The sequence below is a fragment of the Ornithorhynchus anatinus genome, chromosome 21 (assembly GCF_004115215.2).
Source record: "Ornithorhynchus anatinus isolate Pmale09 chromosome 21, mOrnAna1.pri.v4, whole genome shotgun sequence".
Taxonomy (NCBI): Eukaryota; Metazoa; Chordata; class Mammalia; order Monotremata; family Ornithorhynchidae; genus Ornithorhynchus; species Ornithorhynchus anatinus.
Window position 1 is genome coordinate 3,048,102 of NC_041748.1, and position 24,082 is coordinate 3,072,183.

The 24,082-nt window shown below is 67.9% G+C and overlaps 3 protein-coding genes across 4 annotated transcripts; 1 reads left to right on the plus strand and 2 right to left on the minus strand.

The window, feature by feature from the left end:
• Positions 1-6,534, minus strand: SNX21 (sorting nexin family member 21). The gene is made up of 5 exons (XM_029049579.1): positions 6,455-6,534; positions 6,099-6,217; positions 2,308-2,465; positions 144-472; positions 1-25 (listed from the first exon to the last, which is right to left on the minus strand). The coding sequence occupies exons 1-5, from the start codon at positions 6,532-6,534 to the stop codon at positions 1-3; spliced, it is 711 nt and encodes a 236-aa protein (XP_028905412.1).
• A 3,347-nt stretch (positions 6,535-9,881) lies between these two features.
• On the plus strand, positions 9,882-12,873 carry TNNC2 (troponin C2, fast skeletal type). The gene is made up of 5 exons (XM_029048721.1): positions 9,882-10,025; positions 11,162-11,305; positions 11,392-11,506; positions 12,477-12,613; positions 12,736-12,873. Exons 1-5 carry the CDS (start codon positions 10,016-10,018, stop codon positions 12,765-12,767), a joined length of 438 nt encoding a protein of 145 aa, XP_028904554.1. The 5' UTR covers positions 9,882-10,015; the 3' UTR covers positions 12,768-12,873.
• Positions 12,874-15,567: 2,694 nt separating this feature from the next.
• On the minus strand, positions 15,568-19,894 carry UBE2C (ubiquitin conjugating enzyme E2 C). 2 transcript variants are annotated; one of them, XM_029048725.2, is made up of 6 exons: positions 19,696-19,879; positions 19,121-19,148; positions 18,823-18,909; positions 18,526-18,730; positions 18,365-18,424; positions 15,568-15,780 (listed from the first exon to the last, which is right to left on the minus strand). In XM_029048725.2, exons 1-6 carry the CDS (start codon positions 19,791-19,793, stop codon positions 15,722-15,724), a joined length of 537 nt encoding a protein of 178 aa, XP_028904558.1. In that variant the 5' UTR covers positions 19,794-19,879; the 3' UTR covers positions 15,568-15,721. The 2 variants fall into 2 exon arrangements, with proteins under 2 accessions (XP_028904558.1, XP_028904559.1); XM_029048726.2 differs by lacking the exon at positions 18,365-18,424 and having other exon boundaries at positions 19,696-19,894.
• Positions 19,895-24,082: the final 4,188 nt, after the last annotated feature.

A 24,082-nucleotide genomic window follows, 5' to 3' on the forward strand; every position in this document is an offset into this window, starting at 1 on the left:
TCATTGGACGCCCGAGTCCCGCGCTCTCCTCCGATGGGTCGACGCGGCCCCGGCCCCGGACGTCCGCTCGCCCCCCCGAAAGCCACGCGACTCCCCTCGACGCCCCCCTCCTCCGCGGGCAATAAAGGACGCCGAGCCCCGACCGTCCCCGTTTACTCCGAGGGAAAGCGGCCCCCTCCAGTCGAGCGCCTCCTTGATGAGCAGCAGGAAGAAGTCGCGGAGGCCCGCGGCGCGGCCCGGGCACGGCCTGCACGTGGCCCGGGAAGCGCCCGATGGCGCGGCCGCGCCGGGCGATGGTCTCGGCGGCCGGGTCGCGCCGCAGCCGCCGGCGGGGGAAGGGCGCGGCCGCCACGGGCCCCCGGACCCGACCCCGCCGCCGGCGGCGCGGCCGCTCCGGGTCCGAGTGGCGGCGGCGGGGCCGGGCCGGAGGCCGGTCCGGGCGGCCCGGCCGCCTCAGGGCGACGGTGTGCGGCTGAGGGAGGAGAGGGCGCCCGGCGGCGGGACCTCCCCCGGGCCCCGGTCTCCTCTGCACGGCGGGGATCCGATCCCCGCGCTCCCTCCCCCCGAGGAGGTCTCCGGGCGGGGGCCCGCGGAGCCGGGGAGCCCCGTCTCACCCGAGGCTCGTCTGACAGACCCCTGGCGTCGTGCGGCACGGAGAGAGAGAGAGAGAGAGAGAGAGGACGTTCAGAGCCGGGGGCTGGCTCTCCTCCTCCTCCCCCTGACCCTTCCGTCCCGCTACGTCCCCTCCTCCTCCTCCTCTATCATCTTCCTCCTCCTCCTCTTTATCCTCCTCCCCCTGTTCCTCCTGACCATCCTCCTCCTCCTCTTCCTCCTTTCCCCCCCACTCATCTCCCCTTCTCCTCCTCTTCCTCTCCCACTTATCCTCTTCTCCTCCTGTCCCTCCCCTCCTCTTCCCACTCCTCTTCCTCTCCTCCTCCTCCTCCTCTCCCACTTATCCTCTTCTTTTCTCTTCTCCTCCTCTTCGTCTCCTCCTCCTCCTCCTCTTCTTCCCCTCCTCCTCCTCCTCTCCCACTTATCCTCTTCTCTTCTTCCCCTCCTCCTCTTCTTCCCCTCCTCCTCCTCCTCTCCTCCCCGCCCCCCGCGGTCCCGCCGTCCCCCTCCGGCCCCCGGCCCCTCGTCCTCCGGACACCCCGAGGTCGCAGCCCCTCCGACCAGACACCCGCCTCTACCGGAAACCCCAGGAAGCGGGGGGGGGGTCCCTGCCTCTCCCACCTCATGAGCTCAGCTCTCCCCCTCTCACCCACTAGGTAGAAAGCGCTCATTATCCCGGTTACGATCACAACTACGAGATCAGCAGGAGCACGCCGACGACGACCGTCTGTCATTCCCGCTTTTCGCCCCCGCTGGGCTCGGAGCGGTGCCCGCCCCGGGTCGGGGGGGGCTTCGGCTTCAGGAGGGGCGGCGCGGCTCGGGGGAAAGAGGCCGGGCTCGGCGGTCAGAGGCCCCGGGTTCTAATCCCGGCCCCGCCACTCGTCCGCTGGGGGACTCCGGGCAAGGCGCCTCGCTTCTCGTTCCCTCGTCTGGAAAGCGGGGATGAAGACCGGGACCCCCACGGGGGACGACCCCATTACCCTGTCTCTATCCCAGCGCTTAAAACACAGAGTAAGCGCTCAACCGAGACCTTCATCATCCTCATCATCATCATTAGTATCCAGCCCGGCACCCCCGGCTCCACACGGCCCGGGGGAGGCACGCTGGAGTCGGGGGCCGCGGGGTGTTCCCCCCGCCGGGTGGCCCGCGCGCCCGGCAGCGGCTCCCCCTTGGCTCCACCTCATCGCCCAACTCTTTCCCGACGCTCGGTAGAACGCTCCGCTCGCAGCAAGCGCTCGGTACATACGGCTGATTGAGCGACTCCGGCGGCCGGTGAAGCCAGAGACCTCTGGCTCTTCCTTCTCCAAAACGGGGGCTCCAGAACCTCTTGCCCCCCGCCGCCAGCCCCCTCCCCACACCGGCCGGGGCCGGACCGAGCGGCCCTTCGGCAGCAAGGGCGCCGACGTGGCCCGCGCGCCTCCTCCGAGAAGGCTTCCCTGACTTCACCTCCCGCGGCCCACGGCGGGCCCGTCCCCACTAACGCCCAGACGCCGAGCCGACCGCCTCCCGCCGGACTCTCCCCGGCGCCTACCCGTGCCGTCGTCCGTCTCCCCCCGTCCGGCCCGGGAGCCCGGCGGCGGGTAGGGACCGTCCCTCGCCGTGGCCGGACTCCGCCTCCCCCGCGCCGGACGGGGTGTCGCGCGGCTCCCGCCGCCCCCCCCCCGGCCCGGCCCGTCGGGGGGACCCCGGACTCACCACGCACTCGGAGGGGGGCTCGCTGACCGCGTCGGCGCCGGTCACCTCGAAGAGCAGGCGCTGGGGCCCGAGGCCGCCGCGGGATCTCCTCCACGGGCCCCGCAGCTGCCGGGTCAGGAGGGCGGCACCGCGGGGACCGTCCGGAGGGGGGCTCCGCTCTGCGGGGACCGGGGGGTGGGGGGGGGGTCCGTCACCGCCCCGGGTCGGACCCCCGAACCCGCCGGCCCGGCCCCCGGCCCCGACCCTCTCCGTCTTCCCCCTTCGGACGGTTGAGCGCGCGGCGGGCGGGGAACGCGTCTCCTTATTCATCTACCGGACTCCCCCAGGCGCTCGGTACGCCGGAATGACTTATTTCATTAAGGCCGCTCTCCCCCTTTAGACTCGTCGTGGGCAGGGCGCGCTCGAGAAGGCCGCGGGACGCAGCCCGGCCCAGCGGGCGGAGCCCGGGCCGGGGAGTCCGAGGGACCCGGGTTCTAATCCCGGCTCCGCCCCTCGACCCCTGGGTGACCCGGCGCCGGGCGTTTCGCTTCTCTGGGCCTCGGTTCCCTCACCTGGAAGATGAGGATGGAGGCCGGGGGCGGGGGAAGGGCACCGGGTCCGACCCGGTCGGCTCGTATCCGCCCCGACGCTTAGGACAGAGCTTGGCACGGAGTGGGCGCTTAGCGGATCCCCTCGCCGTCCCCGTCACGAGGAAATGCCCTCAACTGCCTCTACCCTCCCCATCCCTGGAATTCCCTCCTTGGTCACATCGGGCAGAACCGCCCCCCCCACTTCCCCATTTCCCAACCCCTTGGGAATCTCCTCCAGGAAGCCCTCCCCGGTCGAGTTTAATGTTCGGGTTCGAGCGCCTCGGGAACGGTCACGACGATCGCGGTAGCTCCCGAGCGCTTACGACGTTCCCGCCAAGCGCCGGGATACGGGATGGTCCGGCCCGGACGCGGTCCCCGGCCCGCCAGGGGCTCACGGTCTTCATCCCCATTTTACGGAGGAGGGAACCGAGGCCCGGTGAAGGGTCCCGCCCCGGGTCCCCCGGCGGACGGGTGGGAGGGAGAACGGGCGCTCGGCCCCCGTTTTACGGAGGGGGAAACCGAGGCGCAGAGACGTTCACCCGACCTCCTCCTCCTCGGCCCCCTGGCCCCGCTCACGCCCCTCTCCTCCGTCCGCAGCGTTTCGGGGCGCGATCTGGAGAGTGCCTCCCGTCGGGGAGACGCGACGGTGTCCGTCTCCCGCGGCTCCGTCCTGTGGTCTCTGAGGAGAGGGGTCGCGGCGTCTCCCTCCGGTGGACTCCCCCCCGGGCGCTCAGTACGGCGCCCGGGGCGCTGAGGAGATACCGCTAGTCGGTTGCCAGAGGGAGGACGGGGATCGCGTCCGCTAATTCCACCGCCCGCTCCGTCGGCCCGCCGGCCAGTGCTACGTATCGGACGCCCGCCGCGTGCCGTGCCGGTAGAGATTTGGTAAGCGCGGTCCGGGAGGGCTTCCCGGAGGAGGAGGAAGAGGAGGGTCTTCGATGAGGCGTCGAAGGCCGGGAGGGTCGTCGTCTGCGGGCTGCGAGGCGGGAGGGCCTCCCGGGCGGTCGCGGTGAGGCGGAGTTGATGGGTTGGGCCCATTTACCGAGCACTCACCGGAGTGCGGGCCGGGCTGTAGTAGACGATGGGCGGGGGGAGGCGTGCGGGGGGCCGAGGGGCGGGACGGCTGGAAAGCCGCCGCCGCCGCCGGGTCTCTGTCGGACGCCGAGGCGGGCGGGAGACGGCCGGAGGGTCTCGGGGAGACACGGTCGGGGGGGCCGACCCGCTCCCGGCCCGGCCGTCCGCCCCCGACGGGAACTAAATAAATGCTATCGATCGACAGTAATCGCAATCACAACCATGGCACGCTCGCTACGTGCCGGGCGCTGTGCTGAGCGCCGGGGCGGATCCAAGGAAGTCGGCCTGGACTCGATCCCCTTTTCACAGATCAGGTCACGGAGGCCCCGGACGCGAAGTGACTTGCCCGGGGTCACGGGGCGGGCGTGAGGCGGGGCCGGCATTAGAACCCAGGACCCGCGGACTCCCGGGCCCGGGCTCCACCCGCCGCAGCGTGCCTCGCCCGACGTACCGTGTGACCGGGGCCAGGTCGCCCCGCTTCTCCGGGCCTCGGTTCCCTCGTCTGTGAAACGGGGATGAAGCCGGGGAGCCCCGCGGGGGACGACCCGATGACCCCGCATCTCCCCCGGCGCTCAGAACAGTGCTCTGCGCGCAGTGGGCGCTTAACGGATACCGACGTCATTGTGACCCGTCGGCCCACCGCCGGGGTAGACGGAGGGTCATCGGGTCGCCCCCCGCGGGGCCGACGGGCTTCATCCCCGCCCGACAGACGAGGGGACCGAGATCAGAACCCGCGACCTCTGGCTCCCGAGCCCGGCCTCTTCCCGCCGCGCCACGCTGCTTCTCCTCAGTAGCGACCCTAGCGCTCGGTCCGGTGGCGGGCCCGGAGCAAGCGCTTGACGGGCACCGTTTCAAAAATAAATGTAGATGAATACGTACATATCTGGATGACAGGCAGCGTGGCTCAGTGGAGAGAGCCCGGGAGTCAGAAGGACCCGGGTCCTAATCCCGCCCGGCCCCCGGGCGGGCCGCCTCGCTTCTCCGGGCCTCGGTTCCCTCGTCGGGAAGAGGGGGACGACGGCCGCGTCCGACCCCATCGCCTCCTATCTCCCCCAGCGCTTCGAACGGTGCTCGGCGCACAGCGAGCGCTTACCCGATCCCAACGTCACCGTCGCCGTCGGGGCACCTCGCGCCAGAACTACGTAGAATAAGCGCACTTCTTTTCCGGGCGCCGCTCCGTGGAGTTGTGGAAGGGGGGATCGAGCGGAATCTTCGTCTTTGCTCCGCGGAAAGGGCCCGGGCTGGGGAGGCAGAGGTCGTGGGTTCGAATCCAAGCTCTGCCACTCGTCAGCTGTGGGACTGTGGGCCAAGTCGCTTCTCTGGGCCTCGGTGACCTCATCTGTCGAACGGGGATTAACCGCGAGCCTCACGCGGGGCGACCTGATGACCCCGGATCTCCCCCGGCGCTTAGGTCAGTGCTCCGCACGTAGTGAGCGCTTAACGGATACCGACATTATTATTTGCGGAGCTTCATCGGGACGGACTGGGAAAAAGCGGACGCCGGGAGCGTCGTGTCGAACCGGGGCGGCCGACGGGACGGACCGGGGGGGGGGGGGGGGTTCGCCCCGTTTCTCCAGGCCGGGCGTGGGGTGCGGGGCGGGGAGCAGGCGGGTGAGGGTCAGATAGAAGGTGGAAGAGGAACCCAGGCCGGAGGCGTCCTCTGCGGAAGCGGGACCCCGCGGCCCGAACTGGTGGCCCGCCCCGCCGGCCCGGGCCCTCCTCCGGCCCCGAGCCTGCCTTATTTAGCCCTCCTCCGCCTCGGCTTTTCTTGAGGATGTCTAGTCTATTTATAAGGGGAGGGCCCGGACGGCAGCTGCGTCCGTCCGTCCGTCCGTCCATCCTGCCCCCCTCCCGTGACCTTCGCCCGGCCCCCTCTGCCAGAGCGCGCCGGAAGCCCCCCGGGTCCGTCCCGACGCCCGCCGGGCACCGGGTCCGCCGCCCCGGCCCACCGGGCGTACGGAGAGCGGGAGCCGTCGGGCTAGGTCGCCTGACCTCCCCGGGCCTCGGTGACCCCATCTGCGAAACGGGGACGAGGAGCGGGTCCGGCCCCCGCGCCCGGTACGGTTCCGGGCACGGAGGGAGCGCTTGACAGACGCCACGGTTACTAGGCGCGATATCTACATCCACGTAGTAATCAATCGCGATTACGGCACCCGTTAATCGCCTCCCGCGGGCCGGGCACCGAACCGGGCACCGGGGCGGCCGCGAGATACTTATTTTCCGACAGATGATAACGGGTAACGACCGGGCTACCTGTTCGGCGCCCACTACGAAGGGAGGGAGGACCGCGCCGCGCGCCGGGGGAAACGCACGATTCTCTCCGTCCGTACCCATACGACCATTGATAACGATCAGGGTGTTGGCTCAGCCGAGCGCTGTTCTGAGCACCGAGGTCCAGGCGGGGTAATCAGGTTGGAAACACTCCCCGTCCCCCCGTCCCCAAGCCGAGCGACTCCCCCAGGGTCGCGCGGCGGCCGGGCGACGGAGCCGGGATTAGAACCCACCCCTGGGCCGGCCTCTTGCCGCTAAGGCCGAGGTCCTTGCTGAGCGCGTGGCGGGCGCCGGGGCACCGCCAGATATCCATCTTAGACCTAGAGAATGATCCATATGGATTTATTCGTCCGTTCGATCGTATCGATTGAGCGCCTCCACCGTGCGCGGCGCCGTACCGAGCGGTCGGGCGAGCGCGGGTCCAAGAATAGACCGAGAGGTAGGTCGAGACGGGACGGTGAGGCCGTGTGGCCTCGTGGAAGGAGCCGGGGGGGTCCGAGGGCCCGGGTTCCAATCCTGCCCGTCACTCCACTTCCTAGGCGGGGCGGGGTTCAGCCCGACGAGCCCGGAGCCGCCCCGGCGCTCAGTCCGGCGACCGACACGTCGGAGGCGCTCAACGAACGGGCGGCCTCCGCTCGGCGCCCCGTCGGGGCGTCCGCTTCCCCCCGCTTCTTCCGGACGAACGTCCGGCTGGGTCGAGGCCGGAGCCTTCCGGTCGGGTCCGCCTCGGTTATCCCTTCCGGGACCCCTTGGGGCGGCTCATTTTCCCTCCGACGGGGTTCGCCGAGCGCCTACTACGTGCCACGCGCCGGACTGGACCGGACCCCGGCGGAGGGACGGGACCGTCGGGTCGGACGCGGCCCGGGTCCCTCCCCGGGCTCTCGGGGAGCGGGCCGGTCGGAGGCTTCGAGAAGTTCCCGGGCGCGGAGCGCTGTGCTGAGCGATCGGGAGAGGATCCGGTCGCTCCGTCGCACTTATTGAGCGCTTCCACGGGCGGAGCGCCGTGCCGAGCGGTCGGGAGAGGACAGCAGAACGCTATTACGGGCACGTTCCCCGCCCGCGGCGAGCTTCCTTACGCTCCTTCGAGGGTATCTACTGAGCGCCTACTGGGCGCCGAGCGCCATCGCCCCTCTTCCTCCCGCCCTCTACGCCGGGCAGCGGGGCGGAAGCCAGCCGGTCGGAGGCGACCGAGGCCCCGGGGGGGCGAAGGGTCTCGGCCCGGCGGAGGAGCCGAGAGCGGAACCCGGGACCCCTGACCCCGCCGGGGTCCCGGGCTCGTCCCGCTGGGCCGCGCCGTCCTCTCTCCGGGCGGGAGGCGGGGGGCGGGAAGGAGAGACGGCCCCCGGGGGGGGGGGACCACCTGCTCCGGAGTGTCGGTTTACCCCCGGGGGTCCTTGGCTAAATTAGGTAACGGGGTCCAGCCGCTCCCGGCGAAGGGGGGGAAAGCGGAGGCCCGCCGGCCTATTGGACGCCCCCGGGCCCCCCTGCGGGCCGGGGACCAATCCCGGCGGGGGTCGGGGGTCGGGGCCCCCCGGGACCCTACAAATCCCGGGCCCGGAGGGTCCGGGGGGGTCCCGAGGGTCCGCCGGTCGAAGAAGCAGCGCGCGGCGACGGCGGGCCGGAGGCCGGAGCGGACGCCATGGTGAGTCCCGCTCTCCCGCCTTAATGACGCCGCCGACGAGGGGGTCTCTTAGGCCCTCGCCGCGTGCCCGGCATCGGCCTAAGCGCCGGCCGGGGGGAGAGAGGTTTCCGGAGCAGGGAACCGAGGCCCAGAGCAGCGAGGCGACCGGCCCGGGGCGGCCCGGCCGACGCGGAGGCGGGATTAGAACCCGTGACCTCTGACCCCCGGGCCTCCCGCGGAAGCCCGCGGCCTGCGGGGAGGTGATGTCTTTGGGGTTTCCGACCGGGCGTCCGGCCGGCTCCGAACGCCCCGTGGGGCTCCGGGCCTGAGGAGCGGGGAGGAGGGGGATCGGAGCCCCGTTCCGCAGCGGTGGAAACCGAGGCCCGGAGAGGCGGAGGCGGGGAGGAGACCGGATGAGGCCCCGGGGCCCTCGACTCCCGGCTCGCTTCCGCGGGGCCGAAGGGACGGAGCCCGAGGTCGCGGGTTCCAATCCCGCCCCCCGCCGGGTGACCCGGGGCCCCTCACCTCCCCGGGCCTCGGTTCCCTCCTCTGGAAAATGGGGACGAAGGCCGGGAGCCCCACGGGGGGACGGCCCGGTGACCCCGCGTCCCCCCGGGCGCTTGATAAATACCGTTATTAACTATTCTTCTCTTGGAGATGAGACCGAAGGGGATCCGCCATCGAGAGGATCACGGTGCCCCGACCCCGGCTCTGCCCCGTCCCGGGGAGGTGACCCTGGGCCGGTCACTTCCCTTCTCCGAACCTCGGGAGTTAAGGCCGGGAGCCCCGGCCGGGACGGGGCCCGGGTCCGACCCCGTTTGCCCGTATCCGCCCCGGCGCTCGGCCCGGCCCCCCGGGAAGCGCTTACCGAGTACCGTGATGGTTCTTCTCGCCTGGGGGACCTCATCTGCAAAAGGGGGATTAAGACCGCGTGGGACGGGGACCCCACGATCCGGAACCTAGCCCGGCGCCGCGTACGTCCTAAGCGCCGGCACGTAACGAGCCCCAACCGACGCCGAGATTTTTTAAAAAAGTCCTCAGTCCAGGGTTCGGAGTGTGGCGGGGACTTAGCAGACACCCCCGACGCGTAGACGGAGGTAGATACGACGCCGGAAAATTTCTCCTTGGCCTCGGATGGCAACATTACCCTTTAAGGGGATGGAGGACGGGGAGGGAGGGAACGGCGGGCAGATTCTCCTTCGAGAAGAAACCGGAGCCGGCCCTCAGCTGCTTGGATCGCTCGTTTCTAAAATAGCCCCGTCTTCTGGCACGGTCGCGGGGTCACGGGTTCGAGTCGCCGCTCCTCCGCTGGGCGACCCGGGGCCAGTCGCTCCTCCGGGCCTCCGTCCCCTCATCCGGAGAATGGGGGATGGAGAGCGGGAGCCCCGCGCGGGACAACCCGACGACTTGGTCTCTCCCCCCGCGCTCGGAACGGCGCTCGGCACCTGGTAAGCGCTTAACAAATCCCGTCGTCGTCATCGTTATTATTATTAATAATGATGATGTCGTTTCACGACTCCGGGCCGCCTTCCCTCACCTGCAGAAGGGGGATGAAGAGCGTGAGCCCCACGTGGGACGGGGACCGGGTCCAACCCGAGGAACTTGCATCGACCCAGGAGTTTAGTAATAATGATGACGTTGGTATTTGTGACGCGCCATGTGCGGAGCACTGTTCTAAGCGCTGGGGCTGATTCAGGGTCCCACGTGAGGCTCACAGTTAATCCCCATTTTCCAGATGAGGTCACTGAGGCCCAGAGAAGTGAAGCGACTCGCCCACAGTCACCCAGCTGCCGAGTGGCAGAGCCGGGACTCGAACCCATGGCCCCTGACTCCCAGGCCCGGCTCTTTCCAGTGAGCCACGCTGCTTCTCCACAGTGCTTGGGACGTAGTAGACGCCTAACGAATCCCATAATTATTAACATCGGGTGCTTCCGGGGGAGGCCTGGAGGAGGGACCGGCCGGAAGCCTTCGGGCGTCCTCGGCCTTCCCCGGGCCTCAGTTTCCTCGTCCGTCAAACGGGGATGAAGCCCGTGAGCCCCACGGGGGGACAACCTGTATCTCCCCCGGCGCTTAGAACAGCGCCCGGCACCTCGTAAGCGCTTAACGAATATCATCGTTCTTATTCTCGTAGACTGACCAACAGGCCGAAGCGCGCTCCTTTCTGAGCGAGGAAATGATCGCCGGTGAGTGGGGTCGGGGGGTCCCGGACCAACTGGATGAAGGCTTTGGAAGTGGGGCGGGGGGGGGGCGCCTTCTTTTCCTCGCCTAATACATTCATTCATTCGAAACCCTATTTATTGAGTGCTTACCGCGTGCGGAACGTTGTCCCGAGCGCTTCGAAGAGCGCTCGGCACTTAGTAAGCGCTTAACCGATTCATTCGTGCATTCGGTCGTGTCTGCCGAGCGCTCACCGCGTGCGGAGCGCTCGGGACGGCGCTCGGAACGACCCCTACGGCCTTGGGCGGCCAAGATATTGGCGGCGGCGGGGTGAACGAAGGGAGCTCGGCAATCGATCCGGGAAGGCCGCCCGGTACAAGCGCTCGGTACGGCGTTCTGCACGCGGCGAGCGCTCGGTGAGGGAACCAACGAGGAGAGGTGCCGCCCGAGGGGCCGAGGAGGGCAGAGGTCCGTGGGTTGTGCGGCCGGAGGGGATTCCGGGTAGCCGGGAGGACGTGAGGAGAGCCCGGTGATATTTATCGAGCGCTTCCCGGAGGGGAGAAGGAACCAAGACGCGGTGCGAAGGCGGGCCGAAGAGGAACCCCGACTATCCCGGGACCGCCCTGGGGCCGGGGAAAGGGGGTCCGCCGTCCCCATTTTACCGACGACGAGACCGAGGCCCGGAGAGGCCGAGCGTCTCGCCCGAGGTCTCCCAGCAGGCAGGGATGGGGTTTCCGCTCTCGGGCTCTCCCCCGCCCAGGCCACGCCGTTTCCTTCTAATCGTAATGACGACGGCGTTTGTTGAGCGTCCACTACGGGCCCGGCGCCGTTCTGAGCGCGGGGCGGACGGGAGGTCAGCGGGTCGGCCCCCGTGGGGCTCGCGGGCTTCATCCCCGTCGGACGGAGTCGCGGAGGAGTTAGGCGACCCGCCCGAGGTCACACGGCCGACCCCGTCGGCGGCGTCCCGGCTCCGCCCCTCCGGAAGACGGGGACGGAGAGCGCGAGCCCCCCGGGGGGACGAGCCGAGGACCCCGTCTCTCCCCCGGCGCTCAGGGCGGGGCCCGGCCCGGGGCAGGCGCTCCCCGGCTCCCGCCGGCCCCGGCGTCGCGCTCATTCTCTGTCCCCGGGCCCCGGCCGTCCGGCGGCTCCGACCGCCCCGCAGAGTTCAAGGCCGCCTTCGACATGTTCGACGCCGACGGCGGCGGGGACATCAGCACCAAGGAGCTGGGCACCGTGATGCGGATGCTGGGGCAGACGCCCACCAAAGAGGAGCTGGACGCCATCATCGAGGAGGTGGACGAAGACGGTGAGCGCCGGGGGCCGGGGGCCGGGGGAGGGTCCGGGGGCGGTGGGGTCCGGGCTGAGCCTCTCTCCGGCCCCGGGCCTTGGCAGGCAGCGGCACCATTGACTTTGAGGAGTTCTTGGTGATGATGGTGCGCCAGATGAAAGAGGACGCGAAGGGCAAGAGCGAGGAGGAGCTGGCCGAGTGCTTCCGCATCTTCGACAGGTCTGGGGGGGCCGCCCCATCCCACCCCACCCCACCCCATCCAGAGGAGGGAACGGAGGCCCAGAGAAGTGAGAAGCAGCATGGCTCAGCGGAAAGAGCACGGGCTTTGGAGTCAGGGCTCAAGAGTTCGAATCCCAGCTCTGCCGCTTGTCGGCCGTGTGACTGTGGGCGAGTCACTTCACTTCTCTGGGCCTCAGTTCCCTCATCTGTAAAATGGGGATCAAGACCGTGAGCCCCACGTGGGACGACCTGATTCCCCCGTGTCTACCCCAGCGCTTAGAACAGTGCTCGGCACATAGTAAGCGCTTAACAGATAGCAACATTAAGTGACCTCCCCAAGGCCACCCGGCAGATGAGTGGCGGAGGCGGCATTAGAACCCGCGTCCTCCGAGCCCCGGCTGTTGTTGCCATTTTCCACTGAGTCGCTGCTTCTCGGCTTCAAGCGGTCAGTAAGGCCGTAGTAAGCGCCCAGTAAATAGGACTGATCGATGGATTGATTGATTGGAGGGAAAGGGAGAGAGGAGGGAGGCGTCCAGCTCCCTGCCCCTGAGCGAGCGCCCCCTGCCGGCCACAACCGCGCCCTGCGCCTCAGAAAGCGCCCCCTGCCGGCCACACCGCGCCCTACTCGTGAGCGCGCGCCCCCTGCCGGCCACACCTCACCCCCTTCAGCGAGCGCCCCCTGCCGGTCACGGCGCGCCTTGCCCCCTTCAGCGAGCGCCCCCTGCCGGCCCCGCCCCACTCGTGAGCGAGCGCCCCCTGCCGGCCACGCCTCACCTTGCCCCCTTCAGCGAGCGCCCCCTGCCGGCCCCGCCCCACTCGTGAGCGAGCGCCCCCTGCCGGCCCCGCCTCACCTTACCCCCTTCAGCGAGCGCCCCCTGCCGGCCACAACCGCGCCCTGCGCCTAAGAAAGCGCCCCCTGCCGGCCCCGCCCGGCCTTGCCCCCGAGCGCGCTCCCCCGCCGCCCCCGCAGGAACGCGGACGGCTACATCGACGCGGAGGAGCTGGCGGAGATCTTCCGCGCCTCCGGGGAGCACGTGACCGACGAAGAGATCGGGGACCTCATGAAGGACGGCGACAAGAACAACGACGGACGCATCGACTTCGACGGTCAGCGCGGACCCGGGGGGCGGCGGGGGGGGGGGGGGGAGGGAGGAGGGGCCGGGAATGGGGGGAGGCGGGGCCTGGGGCGGGGAGGGGGCGGGTCCGAAGCTTCCGTCCTGGCCCCGCAGAGTTCCTGAAGATGATGGAGGGCGTGCAGTAAGAGCCCAACCGAGCCGAGGCCGCCGGCCGGGACCCCCGGAGCCCCGCCCCGTCCCTCCGCCCGAAATGAATGTCTGCAGAGAATAAAGGGAAAAGGCTGAAGCGAAGCCCGCCTCCTCACTGACTGAGGGGGCGGGGCCGGATACCGGAAGGGGCGGGGCTTGGGCGATGGACGAATCCCTGAGGGGATGGCGCGCGCGCGCGCGGCGGAGGGAGGGGGCGGGGCTTAGAGAGAAAGGGGGCGGGGTCGACTGCCCGTGAGGGCGGGACCGAGGTCCCGAGGGGCGGGGCGTGCGGGCGCGTGACGGGGGGGGCGGGGCTCGAAGGGGGCGAGCGGGTGGGGCCGAGTTCGAGGGAGGGGGTGTGGGAGGGGCGGGGCGAGGGACTTAGGAGAGGCGCGCGGGGCCGCAGACCGGAAGGGGCGGGGTTTAGGAGCAGGGAGGGGGCGGGGCCGAGGTCCCGAGGGGGGGGGGGGCGCGCGGGGCCGAGAAGGGGAGAATGGGCGGGGCCGAGTTCCGGAAGGGGCGGGGTTTAGGAGCAGGGAGGGGGCGGGGCCGAGGTCGCGAGGGGGGGCGCGCGGGGCCGAGAAGGGGAGAATGGGCGGGGCCGGGCTCCGGAAGGGGCGGGGTTTAGGAGCAGGGAGGGGGCGGGGCCGAGGTCCCGAGGGGGGGGGGCGCGCGGGGCCGAGAAGGGGAGAATGGGCGGGGCCGGGCTCCGGAAGGGGCGGGGTTTAGGAGCAGGGAGGGGGCGGGGCCGAGGTCGCGAGGGGGCGCGCGCGGCTTGAGGGGGCGGAGCTTAGGAGAGGGGCGGGGCTCGGAGGGCAAGGGGGCGGGGCCCGGCGTCGGGTGACCCTCGCTGGCAGCCCCCAGGCCCTGGGTTCTAATCCCCCTCCAGCCCCTCGCCTGCCGGGTGAGCCGGGTCTCGGGGCCCTCATGGTCTGGAAAACGGGGACGCGGCCCGGGGAGCCCCGCGGGGGTCGGGGGGCGGGGGGGGGGGCACACCCATCCCCCTCTAGCTCCCCCGGCGCTCAGCACAGAGTAAGCGCTTAATACTAACGTCGGTATTTGCTAAGCGCTTACTCTGTGCGGAGCCCCGTGCCGGGCGCGGGGGGAGATACGGGGCCATCGGGTCGTCCCACGGGAGGCCCCGGGTCTTCAGCCCCATCTTCCGGATGAGGTCGCCGAGGCCCGGAGAAGCGACTCGCCCACGGTCCCACGGCTGACGGGCGGCGGAGCCGGGAGTCGCACTCATGACCTCTGACTCCCCAGCCCGGGCTCCTTCCGCCGAGCCGCGCCGCTTCACCGACATCACCGTCCGTAGTAGTCTTCTTCACCCGTTTGACCGACGAGGGGAGCGAGGCCCCGAGAGGTCAGGCCGGCGGCTCGGCCCGGGTCACCCGCCCGCTCGTGGGTCGTCGCCGTCTCTCGCTGTGGCGCTTAGCGCGGCGTCCCGCCCGACAGACGCGAGCGGATGAGCGGACGCAGGCAGCGGACGCTCAGTAAGCGTCGCGGGCCAGGCCGGGCCCGGGCCCACCGGAGGCGACGCTAAGGGAGGCCCAGGTTTCCGCGCGGCCGGCGGTTCCCAGCGCTTAGAACGGCGTTTGGCACGTAGTAGGCGCTCGGGAAATTCCCCGACTACCCGGCGCTCGGCCACGCGGCTCAGCGGAGAGGCCCTGGCCCGGGGAGTCGGAGGTCGCGGGTTCTAATCCGGGCCTCCGGCGCCCGTCGGCCGTGTGACCTTGAGCGAGTCACTTCTCTGGGCCTCACCTCGCTTCTGCACGTGGTAGGCGCTCGATAAATACTACTGAGCGAATAAGATGGGGAGGGAGAGCGTGAGCCCCACGGGGGACCGTCTGATGAGCCTGTTATCTCCCCCGGCGCTCAGAACAGCGCTCGGCCCAGAGTAGGCGCTTAACAAATACCGACATCATCGTTAGGCCCCCGCCGGGTGCCGAGCCCCGTGCGAAGCGTCGGTGTGGATGCCGACGAATCGGACCGGACCCGGTCCCCGTCCCCACCCCCGGGGGGGCTCCCGGTCTCCATCCCCATTTTCCAGACGAGGGGACCGGGGCACACGGAAGCGAGGGGGGTACTTGTTAAGCGCTTACTATGTGCAGAGCACCTGAGGTCACTGAGGCCCAGAGAAGCGGAGCGACTCGCCCGCAGTCACACGGCTGACAAGTGGCGGATCTGGGATTCGAACCCATGACCCGATTCCCAAGCCGGGGCTCTTTCCACTGAGCCACGCTGCTTTACGGTACGACTTACTAGGTGCCCAGCACCGTCCTCAGCGCTGGATAATTAGGGAATTTGTTAAGCGCTTACTAGCTGCCAAGCACCGGATAATTAGGGTATTTGTTAAGCGCTTACTAGGGGTCAAGCACCGTTCTAAGCGACGGTCAGCGGGTCGTCCCCGGTGGGGCTTCCGGTCTTCACCCCATCTGGCAGACGAGGGAACCGAGGCCCCGAGCAGCGAGGCGGCTGGGCCCAGGTCGCGCAGCGGCCAGGCGGCGGGATTAGAACCCACGACCCCGGACCCTGGCCGCCGCGCCCCGCGGCGTTTTCCTCACTTGGACGGTAGCGGCCGGGCGCTCTCTCCGCCGCGCCGCGGCTCCCGCCCCGCCCGCCGATCCGACGGCCGCCCGGCCGGGTGCTCAGTCGACTCCACGACCCAACGGGGAGGGTCTCAACCGCCTCCCGGGCGCCTAACACGGCCCCGGCCGGCAGCCGATAAGCGGCGCCGCTCGGCCCTGTGAGCGGCGCCCGCCCCGGTGGGGAGAACCGCGGCAGGGAACGGGGCCGTTTTAACAAAACCACGTTTTATTTGTACATCGAACGTCTTGGCCGGAGCTTTTAATTTAGAGGAGAGTCTATGATACAGCGACCTGTACAGAGCGGAGGGCGGAGCCATATAAAAAGAGACAGAGACGGAGCCGGAGACGGGCCGCGGGCGGGATCAGGGCTCCTGGCCGCCCGTCTGCTTCGTGTAAGTTTCCTGGAGGTATTTCTTGAAGGCTTCGGGGAAGGAAGAAAGAAAGAGAGGGGGGTGAGCCGCGGCGCCGGGGGTGGGAGGTCGGATACGGCCCCGGGTCGCGGGTTCTAAACCCCGCGTGACCTCGGGTAGGTCCCCTCGGCCGGAAGACGGGGATTCAGACCGAGCCCCACGGGGGACGGCCGACCCGTCGAGCCCGGGGCTCGGGACGGTGCTTGGCGCACGGAGAGCGCTTAAACACCGTCTTTATTATTATCATCATTAGCAAACACGCGCCGTATGGAACCTCTCCCCTCTCCAGTAATAATAATAGTAATAATCACGGTACCGGGTAAGCCCTTATTAAGCAAACGGGGTAGGCCGGAGTCCCCGTCCCCTCCGGGGCTCGCGGGCCCCATCCCCGTCTTGCCCAGCGAAGGGAAGCGACGTGCCCGAGGTCGCCCAGCCGGTAAACGGCAGAGGCGGGATCGGAACCCAGGGCCTCCCGACCCCGGGGCTCCGGCCGCTACGTCAGCCCGCTCTCTCTCGCTTCATTCATCCGAACGGCTCCCGCGGGGCGCCGCCGGCGTGCGGGGCGCTGGACCGAGCCCTTGGAAAGCGCAATTCCGCAAGAGGGAGGGACGATGCCGCCCCGGGCTCCCGCTCTGAAAGGGGGAGACAGGCGGCAAACCCGCCGCCTCCCCCCCAGCGAGGAGGAGTGGGAAGAGCCCGGGCCGGGGGCGGTCGGAGGCCCCGGGTTCTAATCCCCGCGCTGTCGCTTCCCCGCTGGGTGACCCTTGGGCGAGTCACTTCACTCTGCCTCGCTTTCTTCGACGCAAAAGGGGGATCCCCCTTTTGCGGTCTCTCCCTCTCTTTGGACTCGATCGATACCAGGCGGGGCAGGGACCGTAGGGGACCCCTACCCCAGTGCTCAGAACAGCGCTTAACGCCTCCCAAGTCCCTAAGTCCCGGAGAACGGAGAGGCGGGCTCATTTACGCCGGAAGCCCCGGGCCCGTCGGCGCAGGACGGCCAGGGTCACCGCCTCGGGAACACGTCTATTCGCCGTCCTCCCGCTCCCCCTAAGGCTCAGTCCAGTGGTCGGCCCAGAATAGGCGCTCAATAAGTACCGTGACGGCCGGCCGGGAGGAGGGGGGTGACGAGATCTAGGAGCGGCCCGCTCCTCCCCCGGCCGCGTCCTACGACTGGACGGAGCCCAGGCCTGGGAGTCGGGAGATCCGGCTTCTTAACGCCCGGCCCCTCGTCTGCTGTGTGACCTCGGGTAAGTCATTTCACCTCTCTGCGCGCCTCCGCCGCCAAATGGGGCTTCGAGGACGCGAGGCTGGGTCCGGCCCGACGAGCCCGCGGCGCTTAGTACGGTGCTCGGCCCCGCTTCCGATCCGGAAACGGATTTCACCCCTCTAACTCCTCAGACGGTAGAGAAGCGGCGTGGCTTTGTGGAAAGAGCGAGGCCTTGGTGCCTGGCGCCTACTAGGTGCTTAAATACCATTAATAATAATAATGATGATGACTGATAAACTCCAGATAATTGCAGAGTTCTCTGGTGCCCTACCGCGTTCGCCTTGCCGTGCTCGTGATCGATGGTATTTATCGAGTGCTTGAGAATGAATAAGAATCACGGTCCTTCTTAAGCGCTTACTCTGCGCCAGACACCGTCCTAAGCGCTAGGGCAGATACGAGATAATCCAAGATAGGAAAGATGCGAGATAAGAGAGACACGACAGAAGGTGGGACGCGGTCCCTGGTCCCCCGGGGGGGCTCGCGATCTCCGTTCCCATTTTCCAGAGGAGGGAACCGAGGCCCAGAGAAGTAAAAATGACTTGCCCGGGGTCACCCAGCCGACCAGCGCTTCCTGTGGGCGGGGCACCGGACCGTCGAGTGGGCGGATGGGATCCCGGCCCACGGTGAATCCACGACCTGTTGCCGGCGAGTCGCTCGTATCTGTTGAGCGCCCGCTGTGGGCCGAGCGCTCAGCCCAGCGCTCCGCGCCCCGAAAGCGCCCCATGGACACGACCGAAGGGAATCGGCAGACACGTTCCCCGCCCACGGCGAGCTTCGGGTCCAAGAAGCTCCATCGCGGCTCCTGCCCCCTTAAGGGACTCCTCCGTCAGATCGGCCCAAGCGCTCAGTACAGCGTCCTGCGCTCGGTAGGCGCTCGATAGGTACAGTCGCCCGACGGCGAGTCCTCCGTCAACGCTGTCGAACGAGGGAAACTCTAGCTCGCGGGCGGGAGCCTCCGGGGCGGGGGGGAGGGTCCGGATCGGGAAGAAGCCAGAGTCAGCGGGGGCGACGCGTCAGCGCCGGGTCGGCGCCTGCCGTGCGCCGAGCACCGTCCTAAGCACTGGGGTAGAGCGGGGACCCTCCCGGGCCCCCCAGCCCCATCGCACGGAGGCGCGCGGAGAAGAGAAGTCGCCCCCGGTCACGGGGTTCCCGTCCACGCGTCTGCCGCGTGACCCCGGCCGAGTCACTTCACGCCTCCGGGCCTCGGCGCCCGAGCCCCGCGGGGTCCATCCGGGCCCGGGCCACGTCGGGGGGGGGGGGGATGTCCCCGGCCCCCCCCAAGGAGACCCTCCGGGTTTGGGGCGTCCCCCTCCCGCCCCGCCACTCACCGGCGGGATTCTTCCAGAGTTCGGCGGCGTGGGTGTTCAAGGGGCTGTCGACGTTGGGCTCTGCGGGCGGACAGACGGAGGAGCCGGGGCGGGGAGGGTCGGTGGGGGGGGGAGGGAAGCCGCCCCGTTCCCGGGCCGCCCCCGCGCAGCCCCCCGCTCACCTCCCAGCAGGCTCTGGATGGACAGGAGGATGGTCCTGACGTCGTAGAGGGCCGACCACTTGTCCTTGAGGATGTCCAGGCAGATGTTGCCCTGGGCGTCGACGTTGGGGTGATAGCAGGGGGTGACGAAGCGCACCGTGGGGGCGTTGTAGGGGTAACCGCTGGGGAACTCCAGGGACAGCTTGTAGCGCAGGTCTTCGTAGACCTGGCGGGGAGAGGGGCGACGGTCGGCGGGGTCGCGGCGGGCGCCCCGGCCCCCCCTCCTCCTCCTCCTCCCGCCCGCCCGCCGAGACCCACCGTGCCCACGGCCCCGTGGATGGTCCCGACCCATCGGAAGAGGTTGTCGGACTCGGGGAAGGCCGAGATGCCTCTGTCGCCGGACATCTGGAAGAAGGAGAAGCCGAGGGCCGGTCGGGGCCGCGCCCCGTCGCCCGCCTCGCGCCTAACGCCCGTGGTCGTCGTCGACGGCCGCCGCCGCCCGGGGAGGCCCTCCCCACCGGACGGGGCACCGGGTGGTCCTTCCCGGCCCCGCGGTGGGCCGGGCCGGCGGTGGGGGTCCCGGGCGGGGGGCGGGGGGCGGGGCGGGGGGTCTCACCATCAGCGTCATCAGCTCCTGCTGCAACCTGCGGGCGGAGAGAGGTGGCGGGAGGTCAGGGGAGCGGGAAGGAGGGCAGCGGGTCCGAGGCCTGGGGTTGGGGGAGTGGGCCTGGGGGGCCTGGAAGGGGGGCAGCGGGTTTCGAGGCGGGGGGGGGCCGGGCGGGCAGGAGATCGGTTGGGGGTCTGGGATCTGGGGGGACCAGAAAATGGGGAATGCAGGTTTGGGGGGTCCGAGAAGGGGGTCTGGGGCCGGGAAGTGGTCCTGTGGCCCAGTGGTCCGTTCCCAGCGCTTGGCACAGCGCTCGGCGCGTAGCAGGCGCTCACTCGATACGACTGAAGGAACGGGGGGGGTCCCGGGACGGGGAGAAGCACGGGGGGGGGGGGGTCCGGGGCCCGAAAGCGGTTCCGGGGCCGAACTGCCCGTTCCAAGCGCTTAGCGCGGGGCTCCGCGCAGAGCAGGCGCTCGACCGACACGATCGAAGGAAGGGGGGGGGGGGTCCCGGGAGGGGGAGAAGGGGGTCTGGGGGTCGGGGAAGGGGTGGTGGGGAGGCGGCGGCGGCGGCGGGCGTTGACCTCTTTCCCACGGAGCCCCGGGCGGCGGCCCCCGCGGGCTCGGGCCCCTTGCGGGCGGCGCTGGCGGCGGCGGCGGGGTCGCGGTTCTGCGAGGCCATGGGGGAGCGGCTGTGCGGGGCGCTGGGCTGCGCGGGGCGGAGGAGGCGGAGGCCGAGGAGGAGGAGGAGGGCGCGTCCTCACCGGGCCGCGTTTGAATCTGTCCCCGCCGCGGGAGCCCACCAATCGCCGCCGAGCTTGGGTTTGATCCAGCCAATGGGACGCGCCGACGCCCCCGGCCGCCGACCCCCTCCCCCCTCCCCGCCGAGACTCGCGCCGCCATTGGTCGGGGCGGCGCCCGCTCTGGCGGCCCCATTGGCGGAGGCGGCGCCCGGCCCCGCGACCCCATTGGTCGGGGGCCCGCGCGGCTCTGCGCCTGCGCCGGCCCTGGAAGGGCCCGCCACCTTCCCCTCCCGACCGGGCGGGGGCGCACCGCGATAGGAAGCGCCCACTGTGTGCCGAGCGCTCTTCTAATTGCGGGGACGATGATGATAATAAATAGTTCTGAATAAGTGCTCCCTAGGGGCCGGGCCCTCTTCTAAGCGCTGGGGTAATAATAATCCTAATAATTATGTTTATTAAGTGCTTCCTAAGAGCCAGGCCCTGTTCTAAGCGCTGGGGTAATGATAATCCTAATAACGATCATGCCGCTTAAGTGCTTTCTAGGCGCCGGGCCCTGTTCTAAGAGCTGGCGTAATAATAACCCTAATAGTTATAATGCTTATTAAGTGCTTCTTAGGTGCCAGGCACTGTTCTAAGCGCTGGGATAATAATCATCATCATCATAAGCATTAATACATTCTTATTGAAGCTATTATATTCCAGGCACCGTTCTAAGCGCTGGGGTAATAATAATTCTAATGGTTATTAAGCGCTTACTAGACACTGGGGTGGGGTAATAATCATAATTATAATAAGTATTGATATATTCCTATTATATATTATATTCCACAACATAGTATTCCATAATATAATATACTCCAGACACTGTTCTAAGCACTAGGGTAAGAATAATAATTATAAGCGTTCTTATTAAGCACTTACTAGGTGCCAAGCACTGTGCTGAACACTAGGGTAAGAATAATGTTCATTCAATAGTATTCATTGAGCGCTTACTATGGGCAGAGCACTGGACTAGGCGCTCGGAACCTAATTATAAGGGTTCTTATTGCGCACTTACTAGGTGCCAGGCACTGTTCTAAATTCTGGGGTAATAATAATAACGATTATAATGGTTCTTATTAAGCGCTTGCTACGTGCCAGGTTCTGTTCTCAGCTCTGGGGTTATAACAGCTGGTAATAACAATAGGTGATGATGATAATAATAACGGTTCTTAATAAGTGCTTACTAGGTGCCAGGCACTGTTCTCGGCTCTGGGGCGGTAATAATATTAATGATGACAGTTCTTATTAAGCACTTACTAGGTGCCAGGCACTGTTCTGAGGGCTGGGGTAATAATAAAAATCATAATAAAATTATTATTAAAATTATTCTGATGAAGCTCTTACTCCGTTTAGACTGGGAATGCCATGTGGGATCTGATGATCTCGTTATCTATCCCAGCGCTTACTATAGTGCTCGGCACACAGTAAGCACTGAATAATATCACGATTATTAGTAGTAGTAGTAGTAGTGTTATTTTTAAAATCCGCTTCCTCTGACCCTCAGGTCCAGGCCCACCTCCCTAAGCGTCCGTCTCTTCTTCTCCTTCTCTCCCCGACCCCCAAAACCTCCTCTGGTTCCACTCAGTGGAGAAGCCACAGGCCTCTACTCTGGGGGAGGTCAGCGGGTCTGGGTTCTAATTCCGCCTCCGCCTGGTGTCTGTGACCTCGGGTAGGTCATCTCACTGCTGCGGGCCTCAGTTCCCTCCTCTGGAAAACGGGGGTGAAGGCCGGGAGCCGCCCGCGGGGCTGGGACCGCGTCCGACCCGATCTGCTCAGATCCACCCCGTCGCCTAGTACGGCGCCCGGCACACGGTAAGCGCCCAACCGCCGCCGTGACGGTTATTCCTCTCGTCGTTAAGCGGCGGAGTGGGGATCGGAACCCGGGCCCGGGCTCTGTCCCCTGGGCTACACCGTTTCTAGAAGGGCCCGGGTTCTGATCCGGCCACTTGCCCGCCGGTGACCTTGGACAAGTCGCTTCCCTCTAAAATGGGGATCGATAGTCTGAGCCCCCCCGCCCCGTGCGACGTGGACCGGGTCCCATCCGACCAGGGTGGATCCGCCCCGGCGCTCGGGACAGGGGGCCCGGGGGGGGGCGGGGGGGGGGTCGGAAGGTCACGGGCCTGTAAGCATCGTGGCTCGGTGGAAAGAGGCCGGGCTTGGGAGTCCCAGGTCATGGGTTCGAATCCCGACTCCTCCTCCTGCCAGCTGGGTGACTTTGGGCCAGTCGCTTCACTTCTCTGGGCCTCAGTGACCTCATCTGTAAGACGGGGATTACAACCGTGAGCCCCACGTGGGACGACCTGATCACCTCGTACCCCCCCAGCGCTTAGAACGGTGCTCGGCACGTAGGAAGCGCTTAACGAATACCAACATTACGATTATTCTAATCCCCGGCTCCGCCACCCGTCTGCCGCGCGACCTCGGACAGGTCATTTCACTTCCTCTAAATTCCTTCAACTGGAAAAATGGGGATTGGGACCGTGAGGCCGCGTCCACGTCCCCCCAGCCGCTCAGTACGGTGCCTGGCGTTCGTTCAGTCGTATTTATTGAGAGCTCGCTCTGTGCGGATCACCGTACTGAGCGACCCTAGGCGCTCACCAAATGCCGTTGTTATTATTTCCGTTCCCCTCCTCCACTTTTCCTTGTTCCTCCCGCGATCGATGGCAGGTTCCTCGAGGGTAGGGATCGTCCAACTCCCTCTCCCATAGCGCTCGGTCCAGCGCTCGGCACAGGGCGGGTGCTCGGTAAGCGCTCGGGACCGACCGAGGCCCTCGGGGAAGCGGAGAACTCGGAAGCCTGGGCCCGCGGGGGGACCCGGGTTCTCATCCCCGCTCCGTCACGCGGCCGCTGGGCGACCCTCGGCGAGCCGCTCGACCTCTCTGGGCCTCGTCGACCTCTCCTGGGGAAGGGGGACGGAGCCCGGGATCCCCTGAGCTCATTCCGGGCGGGGAACGTGTCCGCCTCTCGTGAGGGAGGGTCGTCTCTCGAGCGCCGCCTCTCCCGGGTGCTCAGTACAGTGCTCCGCGCGCGGCGGGTGCTCGGTAAAGACGGCCGATTAGGGCGGATCTCCCCCCGGCGCTCAGCACAGCGTTCGGCGCGGCGCTCGGCGAAGGCCGTGACGATCACTGGAGCCGGCGCCGGTATTTGCGAAGCGCTCACTACGTGCAGGGCGCTGTGGGAGACACAGGGTCATCAGGTCGTCCCCCGTGAGGCTCCCAGTTAATCCCCATTTTCCAGACGAGGTCACTGAGGCCCAGAGAGGTGAAGTGACTTGCCCACGGCTGCCAAGTGGCAGAGCCGGCATTCGAACCCATGACCTCTGACTCCCAAGCCCGGGCTCTTTCGGGCTTATAATAATGGCGGTGGTGACGATAATAGTTCTTAACTTAGTAAGTGCTTACGAGGTGCCAGGCGCTGTTCTAAGCTCTGGGGTAGTAATGATAATTCTAATAACAGTTCTTATTAAGTACTTACCATGTGCCAGGCACTGTTCTAAGGGCTGAGGTAATGATAATGATTATTATTAGAATGATTCTGAGCCACGCTGGGACCAAAAGCCCGTTGATAGCCGTACCGCGCTCTCCCGAGCGCTCGGTGCTCCGCGGACGCCCCCGGCTTCTCCCGGAAACGTTATCCGACCCCGGCTCCGCCGACTCCGGCCTCTCCCGGTCCCGTCTCTCGGGGGGGGGGGGGGGGGGGGGGGGGGGGCTCCTCCTCCCGGCGGGGTCGGTCCGGGGGTCCCCTTCCCGTCTCCGTCGCCCCCGCGACCGTTCCCGAATCTCCCTCTCCGGCCTCGCCTCTCCTCCCGCCGCCCCAACGCGGCCCAGGCCGCGCTCCTCGTCTTCCCGCCCAAATCCCGGCGCCGTCCTTCCCGTCGCACCGGCCCGACCTCGGCCTCCGCTCCCCCGACGGGACTCGGAGCCCGTCACCGGGCGGTGATCGTCTCTGTTGCCAAATTAGCCGTTCCGAGCGCTTAGTTCAGTGCTGTGCACATGGTAAGCGCTCAATAAAAACGAACTCCTCTCTCCTCGCTCGGCCGAATCCCGTCGGTCCCGCTCCGACCCGCCCTCCGGCCTCGGTCGCGTCCCCGGCCCCGCTCGCCGTCCCCGTCGGCCGCTTGTACGATCCCGGTTTGCGCCCGCCTCCCCCCGTCTAGACCCGGAGCTCGCCGTGGGCGGGGGACGTC